At 43.2% G+C, this 23,778-nt stretch overlaps 1 protein-coding gene across 2 annotated transcripts; it reads left to right on the top strand.

Annotated features, from left to right (window-relative positions):
• The first annotated feature begins 13,966 nt into the window (after positions 1–13,966).
• Positions 13,967–22,126, top strand: LOC139748763 (large ribosomal subunit protein uL11-like). Of its 2 annotated transcripts, none has more exons than XM_071662190.1 (4): positions 13,967–14,127; positions 20,298–20,552; positions 20,926–21,044; positions 21,875–22,126. In XM_071662190.1, the coding sequence occupies exons 1-4, from the start codon at positions 14,091–14,093 to the stop codon at positions 21,959–21,961; spliced, it is 498 nt and encodes a 165-aa protein (XP_071518291.1). In that variant the 5' UTR covers positions 13,967–14,090; the 3' UTR covers positions 21,962–22,126. The 2 variants fall into 2 exon arrangements, with proteins under 2 accessions (XP_071518291.1, XP_071518292.1); XM_071662191.1 differs by having other exon boundaries at positions 13,976–14,205.
• Positions 22,127–23,778: the final 1,652 nt, after the last annotated feature.

The raw sequence follows: 23,778 nt of genomic DNA, 5'->3' as shown, positions 1-23,778 counted from the left end.
AAATGGGAACTTCAGTGAAGGACGCAAATGGGGAGGTGATAACAAGTAGTGGTGATGTGAGAAGGAGATGGGGTGAGTATTTTGAAGGTTTGTTGAATGTGTTTGATGATAGAGTGGCAGATATAGGGTGTTTTGGTCGATGTGGTGTGCAAAGTGAGAGGGTTAGGGAAAATGATTTGGTAAACAGAGAAGAGGTAGTAAATGCTTTGCGGAAGATGAAAGCCAGCAAGGCAGCAGGTTTGGATGGTATGGCAGTGGAATTTATTAAAAAAGGGGGTGACTGTATTGTTGACTGGTTGGTAAGGTTATTTAATGTATGTATGACTCATGGTGAGGTGCCTGAGGATTGGCGGAATGCGTGCATAGTGCCATTGTACAAAGGCAAAGGGGATAAGAGTGAGTGCTCAAATTACAGAGGTATAAGTTTGTTGAGTATTCCTGGTAAATTATATGGGAGGGTATTGATTGAGAGGGTGAAGGCATGTACAGAGCATCAGATTGGGGAAGAGCAGTGTGGTTTCAGAAGTGGTGGAGGATGTGTGGATCAGGTGTTTGCTTTGAAGAATGTATGTGAGAAATACTTAGAAAAGCAAATGGATTTGTATGTAGCATTTATGGATCTGGAGAAGGCATATGATAGAGTTGATAGAGATGCTCTGTGGAAGGTATTAAGAATATATGGTGTGGGAGGCAAGTTGTTAGAAGCAGTGAAAAGTTTTTATCGAGGATGTAAGGCATGTGTACGTGTAGGAAGAGAGGAAAGTGATTGGTTCTCAGTGAATGTAGGTTTGCGGCAGGGGTGTGTGATGTCTCCATGGTTGTTTAATTTGTTTATGGATGGGGTTGTTAGGGAGGTAAATGCAAGAGTTTTGGAAAGAGGGGCAAGTATGAAGTCTGTTGGGGATGAGAGAGCTTGGGAAGTGAGTCAGTTGTTGTTCGCTGATGATACAGCGCTGGTGGCTGATTCATGTGAGAAACTGCAGAAGCTGGTGACTGAGTTTGGTAAAGTGTGTGAAAGAAGAAAGTTAAGAGTAAATGTGAATAAGACCAAGGTTATTAGGTACAGTAGGGTTGAGGGTCAAGTCAATTGGGAGGTGAGTTTGAATGGAGAAAAACTGGAGGAAGTGAAGTGTTTTAGATATCTGGGAGTGGATCTGGCAGCGGATGGAACCATGGAAGCGGAAGTGGATCATAGGGTGGGGGAGGGGGCGAAAATTCTGGGGGCCTTGAAGAATGTGTAGAAGTCGAGAACATTATTTCGGAAAGCAAAAATGGGTATGTTTGAAGGAATAGTGGTTCCAACAATGTTGTATGGTTGCGAGGCGTGGGCTATGGATAGAGTTGTGCGCAGGAGGATGGATGTGCTGGAAATGAGATGTTTGAGGACAATGTGTGGTGTGAGGTGGTTTGATCGAGTGAGTAACGTAAGGGTAAGAGAGATGTGTGGAAATAAAAAGAGCGTGGTTGAGAGAGCAGAAGAGGGTGTTTTGAAGTGGTTTGGGCACATGGAGAGAATGAGTGAGGAAAGATTGACCAAGAGGATATATGTGTCGGAGGTGGAGGGAACGAGGAGAAGAGGGAGACCAAATTGGAGGTGGAAAGATGGAGTGAAAAAGATTTTGTGTGATCGGGGCCTGAACATGCAGGAGGGTGAAAGGAGGGCAAGGAATAGAGTGAATTGGAGCGATGTGGTATACCGGGGTTGACGTGCTGTCAGTGGATTGAATCAAGGCATGTGAAGCGTCTGGGGTAAACCATGGAAAGCTGTGTAGGTATGTATATTTGCGTGTGTGGACGTATGTATATACATGTGTATGGGGGTGGGTTGGGCCATTTCTTTCGTCTGTTTCCTTGCGCTACCTCGCAAACGCGGGAGACAGCGACAAAGTATAATAAAAAAATAAATAATATATATATATATATATATATATATATATATATATATATATATTCCCTGGGGATAGGGGAGAAAGAATACTTCCCACGTATTCCCTGCGTGTCATAGAAGGCGACTAAAAGGGGAGGGAGCGGGGGGCTGGAAATCCTCCCCTCTCGTTTTTTTTTAATTTTCCAAAACAAGGAACAGAGAATTGGGTCAGGTGAAGGCCCAGTCCTCTGTTCTTAACGCTACCTCGCTGATGCGGGAAATGGCGAATAGTTTGAAAGAAAAAGAAATATATATATATATATATATATATATATATCCTTGGGATAGAGTTGTGCGGAGGAGGGTGGATGTGCTGGAAATGAGATGTTTGAGGACAATATGTGGAGTGAGATGGTTCGATTGAGTAAGTAATAATAGGGTAAGAGAGATGTGTGGTAATAAAAAAGTGTGGTTGAGAGAGCAGAAGAGGGTGTTTTGAAATGGTTTGGTCACATGGAGCAAATGAGTGAGGAAAGATTGACCAAGAGGATATATGTCAGAGGTGGAGGGAACGAGAAGAAGTGGGAGACCAAATTGGAGGTGGAAAGATGGAGTGAAAAAGATTTTGAGTGATCGGGGCCTGAACATCCAGGAGGGTGAAAGGCGTGCAAGGAATAGAGTGATTGGAATGATGTGGTATACCGTGGTAGAAGTGCTGTTCATGGATTGAACCAGGGTATGTGAAGCATCTGGGGTAAACCATGTAAAGTTCTGTCGGGCCTGTATGTGGAAAGGGAGCTTTGGTTTCGGTGCATTATAACATGACAGCTAGAGACTGAGTGTGAACGAATGTGACCTTTGTTATATGTACTCCTGAAGCTACCTCACTCAAGCAGAGGGTAGCGATGCTGCTTCCTGTGGGGGTTGTAGTGCCAGGAATGGATGAAGGCAAGCATGAATCTGTACATGTGTATATATATGTGTACATTGAGATGTATAGGTATGTATATTTGCGTGTGTGGACGTATGTATATACATGTGTATGGGGGTGGGTTGGGCCATTTCTTTCGTCTGTTTCCTTGAGGTACCTCGCTAACGCGGGAGACAGCGACAAAGTATAATAAAAAAATAAATAATATATATATATATTATATATATATATATATATAATATATATATATATTATATATATATATATATATTCCCTGGGGATAGGGGAGAAAGAATACTTCCCACGTATTCCCTGCGTGTCGTAGAAGGCGACTAAAAGGGGAGGGAGCGGGGGGCTGGAAATCCTCCCCTCTCAATTTTTTTTAATTTTCCAAAAGAAGGAACAGAGAAGGGGGCCAGGTGAGGATATTCCCTCAGTGGCCCAGTTCTCTGTTCTTAACGCTACCTCGCTAACGCGGGAAATGGCGAATAGTTTGAAGTTTATTAGAAAACAGATGCATACACTATTGATGATAAATCTGACATATTTTATACCAATGGCATCCTAACACTGTAGAATGAACAAAATGTGTGTATCTGTAATTCCTCCAACTCCCTTTTGTTAAAGTCCACAAAATATGAGTTAGGCTTTGAAGTACAGGGAAAGTGTGGGGGTAGAGAGTGTAAGGATCCAAGTGATAGTCACTTTGATCAAAATTCATCAACTTGAACATGAAAAGCAGGGATGACCTCGGTGTCAGGGATGACCTCGGTGTCAGGGATGACCTTGGAGTCAGGGATGACCTCTGTGTTAGGGATGACCTCGGAGTCAGGGATGACCTTTGTGTCAGGGATGACCTCGGAGTCAGGGATGACCTCTGTGTCAGGGATGACCTCGGTGTCAGGGATGACCTCGGTGTCAGGGATGACCTCTGTGTCAGGGATGACCTTTGTGTCAGGGATGACCTTTGTGTCAGGGATGACCTTTGTGTCAGGGATGACCTTTGTGTCAGGGATGACCTCTGTGTCAGGGATGACCTTTGTGTCAGGGATGACCTCTGTGTCAGGATGACCTCTGTGTCAGGATGACCTCGGTGTCAGGGATGACCTCTGTGTTAGGGATGACCTCGGAGTCAGGGATGACCTCGGTGTCAGGGATGACCTCGTGTCAGGGATGACCTCTGTGTCAGGATGACCTCGGTGTCAGGGATGACCTCTGTGTTAGGGATGACTTCTGTGTCAGGGATGACCTTTGTGTCAGGGATGACCTTTGTGTCAGGGATGACTCGGTGTCAGGGATGACCTCGGTGTCAGGGATGACCTTTGTGTCAGGGATGACCTCTGTGTCAGGGATGGACCTCGGTGTCAGGGATGACCTCGTGTCAGGGATGACCTTTGTGTCAGGGATGACCTCTGTGTCAGGGATGACCTCTGTGTTAGGGATGACTTCTGTGTCAGGGATGACCTCTGTGTCAGGGATGACCTTTGTGTCAGGGATGACCTTTGTGTCAGGGATGACCTCGGAGTCAGGGATGACCTTTGTGTCAGGGATGACCTCGGTGTCAGGATGACCTCGGTGTCAGGGATGACCTCTGTGTCAGGGATGACTCGGTGTCAGGGATGACCTCTGTGTTAGGGATGACTTCTGTGTCAGGGATGGACCTCGGTGTCAGGGATGACCTCTGTGTCAGGATGACCTCGTGTCAGGGATGACCTTTGTGTCAGGGATGACCTTTGTGTCAGGGATGACCTCTGTGTCAGGATGACCTCGGTGTCAGGGATGACCTTTGTGTCAGGGATGACTCGGTGTCAGGGATGACCTCGTGTCAGGGATGACCTTTGTGTCAGGGATGACCTCGGTGTCAGGGATGACCTTTGTGTCAGGGATGACTCGGTGTCAGGGATGACCTTTGTGTCAGGGATGACCTCGGAGTCAGGGATGACCTTTGTGTCAGGGATGACCTTTGTGTCAGGGATGACCTCTGTGTCAGGGATGAACCTCTGTGTCAGGGATGACCTCTGTGTCAGGGATGGACCTCGGTGTCAGGGATGACCTCGGAGTCAGGGATGACCTCTGTGTCAGGATGACCTCGGTGTCAGGGATGACCTCGGAGTCAGGGATGACCTTTGTGTCAGGGATGACCTCTGTGTCAGGGATGACCTCTGTGTCAGGATGACCTCGGTGTCAGGGATGACCTCGTGTCAGGGATGACCTCGTGTCAGGGATGACCTCGGTGTCAGGGATGACCTCGTGTCAGGGATGACCTCGTGTCAGGGATGACCTTTGTGTCAGGGATGACCTCTGTGTCAGGATGACCTCTGTGTCAGGATGACCTCGGTGTCAGGGATGACCTTTGTGTCAGGGATGACCTTTGTGTCAGGGATGACCTCGGTGTCAGGGATGACCTTTGTGTCAGGGATGACTCGGTGTCAGGGATGACCTTTGTGTCAGGGATGACCTTTGTGTCAGGGATGACCTCGTGTCAGGGATGACCTTTGTGTCAGGGATGACCTCTGTGTTAGGGATGACTTCTGTGTCAGGGATGGACCTCGGTGTCAGGGATGAACCTCTGTGTCAGGGATGACCTCGTGTCAGGGATGACCTTTGTGTCAGGGATGACCTTTGTGTCAGGGATGACCTCTGTGTCAGGGATGACCTCTGTGTCAGGATGACCTCTGTGTTAGGGATGACTTCTGTGTCAGGGATGACCTCGTGTCAGGGATGACCTTTGTGTCAGGGATGACCTCGGTGTTAGGGATGACTTCTGTGTCAGGGATGACCTCTGTGTTAGGGATGACCTCGGAGTCAGGGATGACCTCTGTGTTAGGGATGACCTCGGTGTCAGGGATGACCTCGTGTCAGGGATGACCTCTGTGTCAGGATGACCTCGGTGTCAGGGATGACTCGGTGTCAGGGATGACCTCGTGTCAGGGATGACCTCTGTGTTAGGGATGACTTCTGTGTCAGGGATGACCTTTGTGTCAGGGATGACCTTTGTGTCAGGGATGACCTCGTGTCAGGGATGACCTTTGTGTCAGGGATGACCTTTGTGTCAGGGATGACCTCTGTGTCAGGGATGACCTCTGTGTTAGGGATGACTTCTGTGTCAGGGATGAACCTCTGTGTCAGGGATGACCTCTGTGTCAGGGATGACCTTTGTGTCAGGGATGACCTTTGTGTCAGGGATGACCTCTGTGTCAGGGATGACCTTTGTGTCAGGGATGACCTCGTGTCAGGGATGACCTCTGTGTCAGGGATGACCTCGTGTCAGGGATGACCTTTGTGTCAGGGATGACCTCTGTGTCAGGGATGACCTCGTGTCAGGGATGACCTCGGTGTCAGGGATGACCTCTGTGTCAGGATGACCTCTGTGTCAGGGATGACCTCGGAGTCAGGGATGACCTCGTGTCAGGGATGACCTCGTGTCAGGGATGACCTCTGTGTCAGGGATGACTCGGTGTCAGGGATGACCTCTGTGTCAGGGATGACCTTTGTGTCAGGGATGACCTCGTGTCAGGGATGACCTCGGTGTCAGGGATGACCTCGGAGTCAGGGATGACCTTTGTGTCAGGGATGACCTCGTGTCAGGGATGACCTCTGTGTCAGGATGACCTCTGTGTCAGGATGACCTCGGTGTCAGGGATGACCTTTGTGTCAGGGATGACCTCGTGTCAGGGATGACCTTTGTGTCAGGGATGACCTTTGTGTCAGGGATGACCTCGTGTCAGGGATGACCTTTGTGTCAGGGATGACCTCTGTGTTAGGGATGACCTCGGAGTCAGGGATGACCTCGTGTCAGGGATGACCTTTGTGTCAGGGATGACCTCGTGTCAGGGATGACCTCGGTGTCAGGGATGACTCGGTGTTAGGGATGACTTCTGTGTCAGGGATGACCTTTGTGTCAGGGATGACCTTTGTGTCAGGGATGACCTTTGTGTCAGGGATGACCTCTGTGTCAGGATGACCTCTGTGTCAGGGATGGACCTCGGTGTCAGGGATGACCTCTGTGTCAGGGATGACCTCTGTGTTAGGGATGACTTCTGTGTCAGGGATGACCTCGGTGTCAGGGATGACCTCTGTGTCAGGATGACCTCGGTGTCAGGGATGACCTCGGTGTCAGGGATGACCTTGGAGTCAGGGATGACCTCTGTGTTAGGGATGACCTCGGAGTCAGGGATGACCTTTGTGTCAGGGATGACCTCTGTGTCAGGGATGACCTCTGTGTCAGGGATGACCTCGGTGTTAGGGATGACTTCTGTGTCAGGGATGACCTCGGTGTCAGGGATGACCTCTGTGTCAGGGATGACCTCGGTGTCAGGGATGACCTCTGTGTCAGGGATGACCTCGGTGTCAGGGATGACCTCGGTGTCAGGGATGACCTCGGTGTCAGGGAAGTCATTTTCCCGGGGCTCGCTCTTCATGCCAGAGCCTCCCTAACTTACTCTCCTGTCCACATGCTGACACTAAACCTCCACCTGGCAATTGGTTCACATTCTACACAGCTTAATAAGGTTTGTAAATCAATTCTTAAACATTAAAACCATAGAATGCTCACAAAGCACCAGGTGGCTGTGAGGGGTGTCAGCCATCATGTTTCATAAAGCAAAAGGTTTAAGCTTATTGTATAACTTACCTTACAGTAGGTGTTACCTTATGATCACAGGGACTGCCTGCCACGCAATTAAATTAGTACTGCTGCTTCTGGCCATGTTTGGGTAAGAGTTCCCACACATCACACCATCCATGTTCCAAGACACGTGATCAATCACAGCCATAACAGAACTATATGGGGAGAAAATATCAATTAATAATAACATGTAGATATGTCAACTTTTTTTTTCCATTTGAAAACATACTTCATTCCTTACATGATATTCAAATCCTTTAAATATAATTTGTTATTCTGGTAAAAGTTTACTTTAGCTCAACAAATCAATCCGTGAATATATGAGGGAGGGAGGGGGATGGCATTCCATGTGTGGCGAGGTGGCGACGGGAATGAATAAAGGCAGACTGTGAATTGTGTGCATGGGTATATATGTATGTCTGTGTGTATATATATGTCTGTATGTGCATGTATATGTGTATATGTTGATATCTATATGAAGGTTATTAGGTTCAGGAGGGTTGAGGGACAAGTTAATTGGGATGTAAGTTTGAATGGAGAAAAATTGGAGAAAGTGAAGTGTTTCAGATATCTGGGAGTGGATCTGGCAGCGGATGGAACCATGGAAAGCTGTGTAGGTATGTATATTTGCGTGTGTGGACGTATGTATATACATGTGTATGTGGGTGGGTTGGGCGATTCTTTCATCTGTTTCCTTGCACTACCTCGCTAACGCGGGAAATGGCGAATAGTTTGAAGTTTATTAGAAAACAGATGCATACACTATTGATGATAAATCTGACATATTTTATACCAATGGCATCCTAACATTGTAGAATGAACAAAATGTGTTTATCTGTAATTCCTCCAACTCCCTTTTGTTAAAGTCCACAAAATATGAGTTAGGCTTTGAAGTACAGGGAAAGTGTGGGGGTAGAGAGTGTAAGGATCCAAGTGATAGTCACTTTGATCAAAATTCATCAACTTGAACATGAAAAGCAGGGATGACCTCGGTGTCAGGGATGACCTCTGTGTTAGGGATGACTTCTGTGTCAGGGATGACCTTTGTGTCAGGGATGACCTCGTGTCAGGGATGACCTCGGAGTCAGGGATGACCTTTGTGTCAGGGATGACCTCGGTGTCAGGGATGACCTTTGTGTCAGGGATGACCTTTGTGTCAGGGATGACCTTTGTGTCAGGGATGACCTCTGTGTTAGGGATGACTTCTGTGTCAGGGATGACCTTTGTGTCAGGGATGACCTCTGTGTTAGGGATGACTTCTGTGTCAGGGATGACCTTTGTGTCAGGGATGACCTCGGTGTCAGGGATGACCTCGGAGTCAGGGATGACCTTTGTGTCAGGGATGACCTCTGTGTCAGGGATGACCTCTGTGTTAGGGATGACTTCTGTGTCAGGGATGACCTTTGTGTCAGGGATGACCTTTGTGTCAGGGATGACCTCTGTGTCAGGATGACCTCTGTGTCAGGGATGACCTTTGTGTCAGGGATGACCTTTGTGTCAGGGATGACCTTTGTGTCAGGGATGACCTCGTGTCAGGGATGACCTCTGTGTCAGGGATGACCTTTGTGTCAGGGATGACCTCTGTGTTAGGGATGACTTCTGTGTCAGGGATGACCTTTGTGTCAGGGATGACCTTTGTGTCAGGGATGACCTCTGTGTCAGGATGACCTCGGTGTCAGGGATGACCTCTGTGTCAGGATGACCTCGGTGTCAGGGATGACCTCTGTGTCAGGGATGACCTTTGTGTCAGGGATGACCTTTGTGTCAGGGATGACCTTTGTGTCAGGGATGACTCGGTGTCAGGGATGACCTTTGTGTCAGGGATGACCTTTGTGTCAGGGATGACCTCGGAGTCAGGGATGACCTCTGTGTCAGGATGACCTCGGTGTCAGGGATGACCTTTGTGTCAGGGATGACCTCTGTGTTAGGGATGACTTCTGTGTCAGGGATGACCTCGGAGTCAGGGATGACCTTTGTGTCAGGGATGACCTTTGTGTCAGGGATGACCTTTGTGTCAGGGATGACCTCTGTGTTAGGGATGACTTCTGTGTCAGGGATGACCTTTGTGTCAGGGATGACCTTTGTGTCAGGGATGACCTTTGTGTCAGGGATGACCTCGTGTCAGGGATGACCTCGTGTCAGGGATGACCTTTGTGTCAGGGATGACCTCGTGTCAGGGATGACCTCGTGTCAGGGATGACCTCGTGTCAGGGATGACCTTTGTGTCAGGGATGACCTTTGTGTCAGGGATGACCTCTGTGTCAGGGATGACCTCTGTGTTAGGGATGACCTCGGAGTCAGGGATGACCTCTGTGTCAGGGATGACCTTTGTGTCAGGGATGACCTCGGAGTCAGGGATGACCTTTGTGTCAGGGATGACCTTTGTGTCAGGGATGACCTCTGTGTCAGGGATGACTCTGTGTCAGGATGACCTCGTGTCAGGGATGACCTTTGTGTCAGGGATGACCTCGTGTCAGGGATGACCTCGTGTCAGGGATGACCTCGGAGTCAGGGATGACCTCGTGTCAGGGATGACCTCTGTGTCAGGGATGGACCTCGGTGTCAGGGATGACCTTTGTGTCAGGGATGACCTCGTGTCAGGGATGACCTTTGTGTCAGGGATGACCTCTGTGTCAGGGATGACCTCTGTGTTAGGGATGACCTCGGAGTCAGGGATGACCTTTGTGTCAGGGATGACCTCTGTGTCAGGATGACCTCTGTGTCAGGGATGACCTTTGTGTCAGGGATGACCTCTGTGTCAGGGATGACCTTTGTGTCAGGGATGACCTCTGTGTCAGGGATGACCTTTGTGTCAGGGATGACCTCTGTGTTAGGGATGACTTCTGTGTCAGGGATGGACCTCTGTGTCAGGGATGACCTTTGTGTCAGGGATGACCTTTGTGTCAGGGATGACCTCTGTGTCAGGGATGACCTTTGTGTCAGGGATGACCTCTGTGTCAGGGATGACCTTTGTGTCAGGGATGACCTTTGTGTCAGGGATGACCTCTGTGTCAGGGATGACCTTTGTGTCAGGGATGACCTTTGTGTCAGGGATGACCTCTGTGTCAGGGATGACCTTTGTGTCAGGGATGACCTCTGTGTCAGGGATGACCTTTGTGTCAGGGATGACCTTTGTGTCAGGGATGACTCGGTGTCAGGGATGACCTTTGTGTCAGGGATGACCTTTGTGTCAGGGATGACCTCTGTGTCAGGGATGACCTTTGTGTCAGGGATGACCTCTGTGTCAGGGATGACCTTTGTGTCAGGGATGACCTTTGTGTCAGGGATGACCTCTGTGTCAGGGATGACCTTTGTGTCAGGGATGACCTCTGTGTCAGGGATGACCTTTGTGTCAGGGATGACATATATATATATATATATATATATATATATATATATATATATATATATATATATGTATGTATAGTTAAAGTACCCTAGATCTTTCATTGATAAATCCCTTAAGTTAGCAAAGAAATCATTTTATAGAGTTGAGCCCAAACCTCCCATTGACACCAAGAATCTTTTAATTCTCACTTTTAATAATAATTTCACTTTACTTCCCATGTTGCTTAAATCCTTTAATGTAAATGTTGCCTTCAGCAACAATAATACTATAAAGAATATCTTAATCAGGAATTCACCAGAAAATTCTCCTGGATGCATCTATAAAGTGCCATGTATAGATTGTGACGAGTTTTATGTTGGGCAGACTGGTAAGGATCTTTCTGTTAGACTTAAGCAACATAAATATAGTATAAGAACGGGACAAGAATCAAATGCCTTGTTTAATCATGTTAAAAACTATGATCATTGTATTGACTGGATTAATGCCATCTCAGTTGTTAACTCTAACTCTATTACCAAGAGAAGTATCATTGAATCTTCTATCATTAAATACACAAAGAATTATAAGCTTAATATTAGTGATGGTCTATACAAATTAGATAACTTTATTGTTGATGAAATTTGTAAACAATTCCCCTTCTTGTACACATAATAAGTTTATGATACGCTCGTTGTATGTCTTGCACAATCACTTGTTTACCAGATAGCGTCCTAGCTTCGTCTCTTCGTTGTATATCAACTGACTTATATTTCTCTCTTGTGTCTCCCCTGATGATGTGGTTATTACACGAAAGTGCACTTGGCAACTTATCGTGTTTCATTTCCCCCATGGAATCATAGGAATACGCATATATGTATGGAAAGGATCACAATTTTTCCGCGTGATCAAGTATATTCCTATGAGTCCACGAGGAAAATGAAACACCATAAGTTGCCAAGTGCACTATCGTGTACTAATCACATCATCAGGGGAGACACAAGAGAGAAATATAACAGTCAGTTGATATACAACGAAGAGATGGTTTACCGTCTCCATCAAAGAAACCATTGTTTTTCACCTTAGCATAGCATCTTTAATTTCTGCTACTGAAGTAGAACAGTAGACATTGCATTTTCTTACGGTAATTCCTTAAATAACAGCCAACGACTTGGGACCCACCAGCTGATGTTTCCCGCCTCATTACCACATGTGTGTGTGTGCTTTATTAGAGCTGGGCTCTATGTACGCACACATTTAGCTTTATCAGAGCTGGGCTCTATGTACGCACACATTTAGCTTTATTAGAGCTGGGCTCTATGTACGCACACATTTAGCTTTATCAGAGCTGGGCTCTATGTACGCACACATTTAGCTTTATTAGAGCTGGGCTCTATGTACGCACACATTTAGCTTTATTAGAGCTGGGCTCTATGTACGGACACATTTAGCTTTATTAGGGCTGGGGTCTATGTACGGACACATTTAGCTTTATTAGGGCTGAGGTCTATGTACGGACACATTTAGCTTTATTAGAGCTGGGCTCTATGTACGCACACATTTAGCTTTATCAGAGCTGGGCTCTATGTACGCACACATTTAGCTTTATTAGAGCTGGGCTCTATGTACGCACACATTTAGCTTTATTAGAGCTGGGCTCTATGTACGCACACATTTAGCTTTATTAGGGCTGGGCTCTATGTACGGACACATTTAGCTTTATTAGGGCTGAGGTCTATGTACGGACACATTTAGCTTTATTAGAGCTGGGCTCTATGTACGCACACATTTAGCTTTATCAGAGCTGGGCTCTATGTACGGACACATTTAGCTTTATTAGAGCTGGGCTTTATGTACGGACACATTTAGCTTTATTAGAGCTGGGCTCTATGTACGCACACATTTAGCTTTATTAGAGCTGGGCTCTATGTACGGACACATTTAGCTTTATTAGGGCTGGGGTCTATGTACGGACACATTTAGCTTTATTAGGGCTGAGGTCTATGTACGGACACATTTAGCTTTATTAGAGCTGGGCTCTATGTCCGCACACATTTAGCTTTAGGATTATGACCTTGAATGATTATATAGTAATAAGGGTTGGAGGCTTAATATAGGTTGGCGGTCATGATGCCAGACAACAACAAAGGCGTGCGGGATCCTTCATTCTTTTAGGTTTTATTGCAAAACGACTTGTAACTTAATTATCCGTTTATTTCTCGCTATACAGTCCTTTTTCCACAGTCTATAGTTTTTTTTCTCATTATAAAAATTCCTTTTTTGTCAGTCTATAGTCTTCTGTCACTACCTAAAGTTCTTTAGGAAAAAAATAGCATTATGGTCTGACCTAATGGGGCCAACCCATCAGCGAACCCCTTCCCCCCCGCCACTTTTTTTTTTTTGAAGAAAATTCCTCCACAAATTCTCAGAACTTCTTAAAAAGTTACATTAATTCTTCCCTATAATAACCCAGTTTGAATAGATTGGAGTAAAAAAAAATCTTAATATCTTGTCTAAGTTTATAAGGTCGCTCAGCTTCGTATATTTACGCCTCAGCGGCCCTGGAGTCAGGTGAAGATAATGGCCACGTAACATATTAAATCATGACAAAATATTATTAATTGTTAACACATCTGTAACGTTGACATAATAGGCCATACCTCTCCGGAACATGACGGCTAACAATTTCATCTTTCATAAGATAATCAGCCTTATAGTAAGTTTAGTTTATGACTTATTTATGGTACTGGATAATTTATGGTATTGAAATATAGTAGATGCGAACTGAAATTGTGTTTAATATTCGAAAAAATGGGTTTTGTTCAAGGTGGACGAGTGACGTGTTTGTGTTTGATGGATGAATCGGCAGACATTCTAATACACCAATTTATTTTGATATATATTTTACGTCACATTTCTCACTTATGAGCAACATGAGCAACAATATCTACCTTTATCAGGAATAAAGGATAATGTAACTGTCCTAAGTATAGCTAAGTCATAGATTATATTTCACCACCTGAGATTTCTAGTAATGTGAGTTGATATGTAATAGCATTCGTTTATACATAGAAAGTCACAGGTTACACCGTTATGATAAAAATCAAAATGACCTTAATGGATCAGGAGAAAAATAAATTTCATCATGATTTAAAGTGAACTGGATATATTAATTTCCAATTTGTGAATATTATTGTTATTTCATGCACAGCGAACGTTCTCCCTTCTCCTGAGTGTCGGCCACTGTGAACGGGTGTAACTTCCGTGGTCGTTCTCATCCGAGTTCATCCACCACCTGTCGCTTGGCATCACCCGCTAGAGTGTACTTACATCATCCATAATGCCTCCCAAGTTCGATCCCACAGAGATCAAGACCGGTAAACTTAAGATATTTGTGTTACTGTACGATACATGAGAGGCATTCACATGTTGAATCAGCCCTCCACTTGTGGAAGGTAATGTTCATTTTTCAAGTTCTTTTAAGAAGGTTTGTTGTGCTTTTTAAATGACAGCATTTACTAATGTTTTATCTCGTATATAATGTTCGAGATTGTGTGTGGTTTTAAAATAACGTTAACTTGTGTTTGGGGAATACACACACACACACACACACATATATATATTTATATATATGATATATATATATATATATATATATATATATATATATATATATATATATATATTTAGTGTTGCATTGCACGTAATTCAAATCTATAGGTCATGTATACACGTCTAAGAGGTCAACGACCAATGGTTTCTATGTTGCTTTTTGAACCTTATGGTTTAATTATACCATTATCTTGTTACTCCTGCCTCCCAACCTGAACTACCTATACTTACCCTTTAAAAGCATTCACACAATGACATTTACTACGGTGGAAAGCGAGTGGTTTGTGTCCATCTTGTGTAATCCCTTGTGAGTTTCTGGGATCCGGAATGCTATATCATATCTAACGACTTTTTGTATCAAAATTATATATTTATAATTTGGCCGTGATGTCGGGAGAGGCTGTTGGTTAAAACTTCACCTGCCTTTACATTGTCATGCTTCCCCGTATCTTCACTACCCTCCTCATACTTGATTTTGTCACGTTTTCCCGTATCTTCACAGCCCTCCCCATACTTGACTTTGTCACGTTTACCCGTATCTTCACAGCCCTCCCCATACTTGACTCACGTTTACCCGTATCTTCACAGCCCTCCCCATACTTGCTTTGTCACTTTTACCCGTATATTCACAGCCCTCCCCATACTTGACTTTGTCACGTTTACTCGTATCTTCACAGCCCTCCCCATACTTGACTTTGTCACGTTTACCCGTATCTTCACAGCCCTCCCCATACTTGCTTTGTCACATTTACCCGTATATTCACAGCCCTCCCCATACTTGACTTTGTCACGTTTACTCGTATCTTCACAGCCCTCCCCATACTTGACTTTGTCACGTTTACCCATATCTTCACAGCTGTTCCAATACTTGACTCACGTTTACCTGTATCTTCACAGCTCTTCCCATACTTGACTGTCACGTTTACCCGTATCTTCACAGCCCTCCCCATACTTGACTTTGTCATGTTTACCCGTTTCTTCACAGCCCTCCCCATACTTGACTTTGTCACGTTTACCCGTATCTTCGCAGCCCTTCCCATACTTGACTGTTACATTTACCTGTATCTTCACAGCTCTTCCCATACTTGACTCACGTTTACCCGTATCTTCACAGCCCTCCCCAGACTTGACTTTGTCACGTTTACCCATATCTTCACAGCCCTCCCCATACTTGACTTTGTCACGTTTACTCGTATCTTCACAGCCCTCCCCATACTTGACTTTGTCACGTTTACCCATATCTTCACAGCTGTTCCCATACTTGACTCACGTTTACCTGTATCTTCACAGCTCTTCCCATACTTGACTCACATTTACCCGTATCTTCACAGCCCTCCCCATTCTTGACTTTGTCATGTTTACCCGTATCTTCACAGCCCTCCCCATACTTGACTTTGTCACGTTTACCCGTATCTTCGCAGCCCTTCCCATACTTGACTGTTACATTTACCTGTATCTTCACAGCTCTTCCCATACTTGACTCACGTTTACCCGTATCTTCACAGCCCTCCCCAGACTTGACTTTGTCACGTTTACCCGTATCTTCACAGCCCTCCCCATACTTGACTTTGTCACGTTTACCCATATCTTCACAGCCCTCCCCATACTTGACTTTGTCACGTTTACCCGTATCTTCACAGCTTTCCCCATACTTGACTCACGTTTACCTGTATCTTCACAGCTCTTCCCATACTTGACTGTCACGTTTACCCGTATCTTCACAGCCCTCCCCATACTTGACTTTGTCACGTTTACCCGTATCTTCACAGCCCTCCCATTACTTGACTTTGTCACGTTTACCCATATCTTTACAGTCCTCCCCATACTTGACTTTGTCACGTTTACCCATATCTTCACAGCTTTCCCCATACTTGACTCACGTTTACCCGAATATTCACAGCTCTTCCCATACTTGACTGTCACGTTTACCCATATCATCACAGACCTCCCCATACTTGACTTTGTCACGTTTACCCGTATCTTTACAGCTCTCCCCATACTTGACTTTGTCACGTTTACCCGTATCTTCACAGCTTTCCCCATACTTGAGTGTCACATTTACCCGTACCTTCACAGCCCTCCTCATACTTGACTTTGACACGTTTTCCCGTATATTCACACCCCTCCATATACTTGGCTGCCATGTTTACCCATATCTTCACAGCTCTCCCCATACTTGACTTTGTCACGTTTTCCCATATCTTCACAGCCCTCCCCATACTTTGTCACGGTTACCCGTATGTTCACAGTACTCCCCATACTTGACTCACATTTTCCCGTATCTTCACAACCCTCCCCATTCTTAACTTTGTCACGTTTTCCCGTATCGTCACAGCCCTCCTCATACTTGACTCATGGTCACCCATATCCTCACAGCCCTCCCCATACTTTACTTTGTCACGTTTACCCATATCTTCACAGCCCTCCTCATACTTAACTCGCGTTTACCATTATCTTCACAGCCCTCCCCATACTTGACTCACGTTTTCCCGTATCTTCACAGACCTTCTCATACTTGACTTTGTCACGTTTACCCGTATCCTCACAGCTCTCCCCATACTTGACTTCTCGGAACAAAAAGTTTTCCCACTATTTCTTTAGGTTTGTTACATTCTTAGTGTAGAACTTCTAATGCCATATAAATATTTTAGAATTTGAAACTCCTTTAACTAGGATTTTCTCTTCAAGAAAAGAATGTGATTAAGTTGCAAGATGGGAGAATGGCTCATTTTGTAATTTATACCTTAAGATTTGCATTGAATGTTCAGAGTAAATTGAATGATTTGCTAATCTGACTGTGAGTGAGCAGGAAGTTAGGGGAATATGTGAAAAGGTAATAGAAATAACACCTGTGGTGCTGTCAGACACAGGAGGGTTGCTCTGTCCATGGTTGAAAGACAGTTTAACCTTTGTTTAAACCTTAGTCATAATTGATGTCGTGATTGATGAAATCCTTGGTCATAACTTGATTAAAAAGCATAAATCATGAAATTTTGCATATGTTTCCAGGAATGTAAACTATTGTTTAATCATAGACCCTTACTGTGGTTGTTCCACGAGTTGGGCCCAGCAAGATCAGATTTAATTTGGAACTGAACCTAGCTCGTACATTGCAGAAAATTTGTACATATAACTTTCATGCATATGCTATGGAATTATTAAAATGGTATTGTTGCACATTTCAGTCTTGCTGACTGTACTAATTTGCAGGCAGCATAATTGTTTGGCGGAACATCTGTTGTAACGTGATTTTTCTATTAGTTTTCCATTTAAAAAAAGGTCCTGCCCTCTCATGTGTAAGATGGAATGGAAAAGTACAAATTTATTAATGCAGTTTGATATACTTGGAGAAAACTTGAATTTATTAGTTATAATGATGTTTGCTGTAAAGTCTCGTGATTTTTTTTTACTGTGTGTTTGATTTTGATAAACTTTTCTAGATGAAAACTTTTTTAAATTGTTAAAGAATGAGTGTTTTCCTTTGCTCCTTTATTTGGAAAACTTGTTTGAAATTGAAACTCAAGGTCTGGTATACTGCATTGAATGAAATGGCGCCTTTTTCTCTCATATAATAAATTACCATAATGTGCGCGTTCGTCCTTGAAAGTATTTAAAGGGAGGTAAGTTCAGCATATAGATTATAGTTAGTACTGATTTTATATTATCATACGTGATCGCCATTCCCCATGTCAGCGAGGTAGCACCAGGAAATGGATGAAGAAAACCCCATCTACTCATACATGTGTATGGGGGGGGTTGGGCCATTTCTTTCGTCTGTTTCCTTGCGTTACCTCGCAAACGCGGGAGACAGCGACAAAGTATAATAAAAAAAAATATATATATATATATATTTTTTTTTTTTTGCTTTGTCGCTGTCTCCCGCGTTTGCAAGGTAGCGCAAGGAAACAGACGAAAGAAATGGCTCAACCCACCCCCATACACATGTATATACACACGTCCACACACGCAAATATACATACCTACACAGCTTTCCATGGTTTACCCCAGACGCTTCACATGCCTTGATTCAATCCACTGACAGCACGTCAACCCCGGTATACCACATTGCTCCAATTCACTCTATTCCTTGCCCTCCTTTCACCCTCCTGCATGTTCAGGCCCCGATCACACAAAATCTTTTTCACTCCATCTTTCCACCTCCAATTTGGTCTCCCTCTTCTCCTCGTTCCCTCCACCTCCGACACATATATTCTCTTGGTCAATCTTTCCTCACTCATTCTCTCCATGTGCCCGAACCATTTCAAAACACCCTCTTCTGCTCTCTCAACCACGCTCTTTTTTATTTCCACACATCTCTCTTACCCTTACGTTACTTACTCGATCAAACCACCTCACACCACATATTGTCCTCAAACATCTCATTTCCAGCACATCCATCCTCCTGCGCACAACTCTATCCATAGCCCACGTCTCGCAACCATACAACATTGTTGGAACCACTATTCCTTCAAACATACCCATTTTTGCTTTCCGAGATAATGTTCTCGACTTCCACACATTCTTCAAGGCTCCCAGAATTTTTGCCCCCTCCCCCACCCTATGATCCACTTCCGCTTCCATGGTTCCATCCGCTGCCAGATCCACTCCCAGATATCTAAAACACTTCACTTCCTCCAGTTTTTCTCCATTCAAACTCACCTCCCAATTGACTTGACCCTCAACCCTACTGTACCTAATAACCTTGCTCTTATTCACATTTACTCTTAACTTTCTTCTTTCACACACTTTACCAAACTCAGTCACCAACTTCTGCAGTTTCTCACATGAATCAGCCACCAGCGCTGTATCATCAGCGAACAACAACTGACTCACTTCCCAAGCTCTCTCATCCCCAACAGACTTCATACTTGCCCTCTTTCCAAAACTCTTGCATTCACCTCCCTAACAACCCCATCCATAAACAAATTAAACAACCATGGAGACATCACACACCCCTGCCGCAAACCTACATTCACTGAGAACCAATCACTTTCCTCTCTTCCTACACGTACACATGCCTTACATCCTCGATAAAAACTTTTCACTGCTTCTAACAACTTGCCTCCCACACCATATATTCTTAATACCTTCCACAGAGCATCTCTGTCAACTCTATCATATGCCTTCTCCAGATCCATAAATGCTACATACAAATCCATTTGCTTTTCTAAGTATTTCTCACATACATTCTTCACATACATAAACAACATTTTATACATATCAATATGTACACATATACATACAGGTACATATACATATTTGCTAGTACTGAATTAATAAAATTCTTTTGGTTGGATTGTGCCTGTTTGTTAACGTCGTGAACAAGAACACTTAGATGTCACGTGACAGTTGATCCAAACATGACCATATTAAACTGCAAATCTTTCCTAACATGTATTAGGTATTACATAATAATGAAACATACAGAGCTTACAATGCATAAACGTTTTGGGTCCACTTTCTGATGATCATTTTCGCTGATGGTATGTTGTACGCATTCCGATACTTCAAATGGCTACAATAGTTGAGCTTTTGAGATGTGTGCCAGCATGCAGTTCACTAGATAACTAATTTATCTTTTCTGAATTTTCCTCAGTTTGAAACTTTGAAATCACATTTCACTGTGTATTAAGAATGCATATCCACCATTTTTCGGGTGTGTGATCACATTACTAAGCATTTGCCTTTTTTTTTTTTTGATATCTGCATAGATTTTATGTTTTCAAGGATAGGTTAGGTGATTTTTGATGATTGGAAGCATTAGGAAATTCCTTGTACATGATCAAAAGCACTTGTGAATTTCTTAAATTTTGGCCCAAGCGTCATGAAGTGGCTCTTATTCATTCTCTCCTTTCCCCAAGGTTTTAGTGGGTATGATTAGGAATATAATTTGCAGAGGATTTGTGTAACTAACATGATACTTGATCTTGTGCAGTTTGTTTACGATGTGTTGGAGGAGAGATGGCCGCCACCTCTTCCCTTGCCCCCAAGATTGGTCCCCTGGGTCTGTCTCCAAAAAAGGTTGGTGACGACATCATGAAAGCCACTGGGGACTGGAAAGGTCTGAAGGTGACTGTGAGGCTCATCATCCAGAACCGACAGGCTCGGGTTGAGGTTGTACCCTCTGCTGCCTCTTTGGTCATCAAGGCCCTTAAGGAGCCCCCACGTGACCGCAAGAAGGTCAAGCATAGTAAGTAGTATATTACAGTTGTAGCTAGTGTTTCTGGTAACTATATAGTGAAACAAATTCTATCTCTGAATGTGTTGAATAGTGTAAAGGCAAGTAACACTTCATGATAGTTTTTTTTTTTTTTTTTTTTTTTTTTTTTTTTGAGAAATGTACATTATTGGCATAAATTGTATGGTGTATTAAAAGTATATTTGTTAGATTTCCCTTGCAGTAATTTTATGCTGTTTTGAAAAGTTTACATAACACCAACTATATATGTTTTGTACCCCAGCAGGCTTCATAGTCATTCCAACATTCTTTTTAATTGCAGTTTCACCCAGTTGAACATGTCAGGCTAATAACACTCTTTCTAAACCCCCCCCCCCCCAAACAGTTAAGCATAGTGGCAATTTAAGTCTGGACCAAATGCTAGAGGTTGCTCGCACCATGAGGCCACGATCCCAGGCAAAGACCCTAGGTGGCACGCTGAAGGAGGTCCTGGGAACGGCACAGGTAAGCATCGTTCCTTGAAACATTGCTTTTTATTATTATTTGAAGTTTTGATCATTCTTAAGTAACCTGCAGAGTAATGCTTTGACTTCAGAATTATACAGAACTTTTTATGAATGGAAATGTTTTGAGAATGTTCATAGCATCTGGAGAGAGTTGGTGTACTGAAATCATCAGAAAAGATATTGCATATGTAATGAAAGTATTGAATGTGAAAGAAACATTGTAGAAAGATTAGAAATATTGCATATGTAATGAAAGTATTGAATGTGAAAGAAACATTGTAGAAAGATTGGTAATTACAGCAATCTACGTATGATCTAGCATCCACTTTTTTTCTTTATTGTCTAGGTTGAGGTAACAATAATGGTTGTTACTTCAGGGGAAATAGTGGATGTTGGATTAATGCATTAACTTAAGGCCATTGAAACAAATTTTTTACTTGCTGGAGCTGGTTTTTGCAGGGGCCGAAAATAAAATGTATTTTACGGTCGCTGTTGGTTATTAGTTTTCCTGCACAGCATCACCTAGGGATCATAAAGAAAAACAATGTGTTTGTACTCAAAAAGTTTTTAATCTCACCCTTCCATTATTACGAATGTTAAGGGGTTGGTTAATGTTTTGGTCAAATTTGTGTCATTGATATAATCAACATTTTGAAGGATTGCTTCTTATCTAGGTGTTTAGGAAGGGAAACTGTCATCTGTAATTTATGCTACCTCGTTAATGAGGTAAATAGCAAATATATATATATAAAAGTGAGGGATGACATGAATTGCTGTTTGATGAGAATTTGGTTGACTGCTGTTGACTTCATAATTTCTACCTTGCAGAGTATTGGCTGCACTGTGGAAGGTCAGAATCCCCACGATGTCATTGAAGGGATTGACGATGGCAGCATTGAAGTTCCAGAAGAGTAGAACTTCCTTCCTCAGTTCTCTACCACCTTTTGAGCCAGGGAAAAAGCATGGACTAACTCGAGCACGCTACACATTCCCAAGCTAGCATTCCATGTACAAGAAGCATTTTATACTTATGAATTAATGTATTTCCCGTTTGGTAATAAAGTGTGGAAGTGTAAAGTATATTTTTGTATTTCTCTTCCTTTGACCATGTGGGTGGCATGACTTGGTGAAAGGTTTTCCTCACGTTGTAATCAGATACTGTTTAAAGTAAGAATTTAATTGTAATTATAACTGATTCATATTTGGAAAACTTGAAAATTGGTAAGATATACGAGTGCAGCAAATTAAACTACCATTTAAAAGTTTTAGTCCAGGCTAAAGAAGTGTCTATGGAAAGGAAATTGTTTAGATGTTCTCAAATTTGTGCTATAGCATAAATGATTGATATAAAAGTAGTTCATATGCATGACACTTGTGTAATAGGGAAATGTGTAGAAAGTGGATGTTGTAATGCTGTGATGAGCAGTTTTAACCTAGAGGGCGACTTGGTGGGTTGTGTAACATTTGCACTACAGATGAATTATATTTCTGAAGACATGAATTTTAAGTCTCAGAATTGTTTAAAGTGTATTTTAATTCTGTAGATGCCTTTTACAAATAACCCTTATTATGACACATTCTTGCCTGGTGCTAAGTAGGCTGTTATATAACTGGCTCAACAATCAACCCTCTTTATGTTATATTTGTTTTCATCAGTCTTGTAACTAACCAGTTCTTTGAAGCATGCTCTTGATTAGCCTTTCTCATCCTAGGACTTTTAACTTCAAGAAAAGTCAGTTCAGATATTATTTGTATCTTGTCTCTTATTCTTTGTATGTAGCCACACCATCTTGGCTTGTTCTTTCATTTATTGCCTGTACAGGTGTAACATTTTAATGCTATTTTCAGTGTGTTTCTCATAACTATTCTTGTAATTTGTGAATATCTTGGGTCTATTTTGGCAGTTCTTGTAATGTGAATATCTTTGTGTATTTTGGCAGTCTTTGTCTCTGAATGATTACTTGTTTGTGATCGAGCATCTGATCCATATATTGAAATTGGATTTAGAGTGTTTGTATAAATTTCAGATTTTCACAAAAGTGGTACATTCTAGTAAAGGGCGTAACAAAGTGAAGACTGGAATGTACTTAGTGATTGGTGTAATCATTGTATTTTTATGGGCTTTCCTTTGTCCATTCCCGTAAGGGAGTTTTTGGAGGGAAATGACAATCAGGTGATGTATTTGAATTAATTACTTTTAGCTGGTGATCTTGTATGTATTTATTTCTGGTATTTATCTTCAAAATTTTACATTTACTTTTCATAGTCTGTTCTAACAGTTTTACCATTTATTGCGGTGTCAATTTATTTCGTTTTGTTATAGTTATGCATATGCTAATGTTATCTACCTTATGCATGCTAATTTTTGACATTTGCTCATAGTAGTAGTAGTTGCTAGGCAGCCAATGACCAGGGAGTACTACCCACCTGGGTATCAGTAGGGTTAGTGACATTTGCGTAGTGAGCAGAGCTGTAGTGGTCATCAAGTTGCACTCCACTGACGTGGGTAGCTGCCTCACTTATGTTTGGATTACTGGCATTCTGTCTACAAATATGCAGTCTCTCTTTATCTTTTATAACACTTAACAACACTTAACTTGCACAGCTTATTCTTCGTAGGAGCCTCTGCAAATGCGCTAGAGGTATCCTCTGCCAGTACCCTGTAAAGGATGAGGCACTAAATGCTAAGCAGCAGCAGTGAGAGTTCTTTAGTTATGTAGGCTGTGTTACCA

Source organism: Panulirus ornatus, chromosome 5 (assembly GCF_036320965.1).
Source record: "Panulirus ornatus isolate Po-2019 chromosome 5, ASM3632096v1, whole genome shotgun sequence".
Taxonomy (NCBI): Eukaryota; Metazoa; Arthropoda; class Malacostraca; order Decapoda; family Palinuridae; genus Panulirus; species Panulirus ornatus.
Note: the sequence above shows the minus strand (reverse complement) of the source record. Positions and strands in the feature narration are given on the sequence as shown.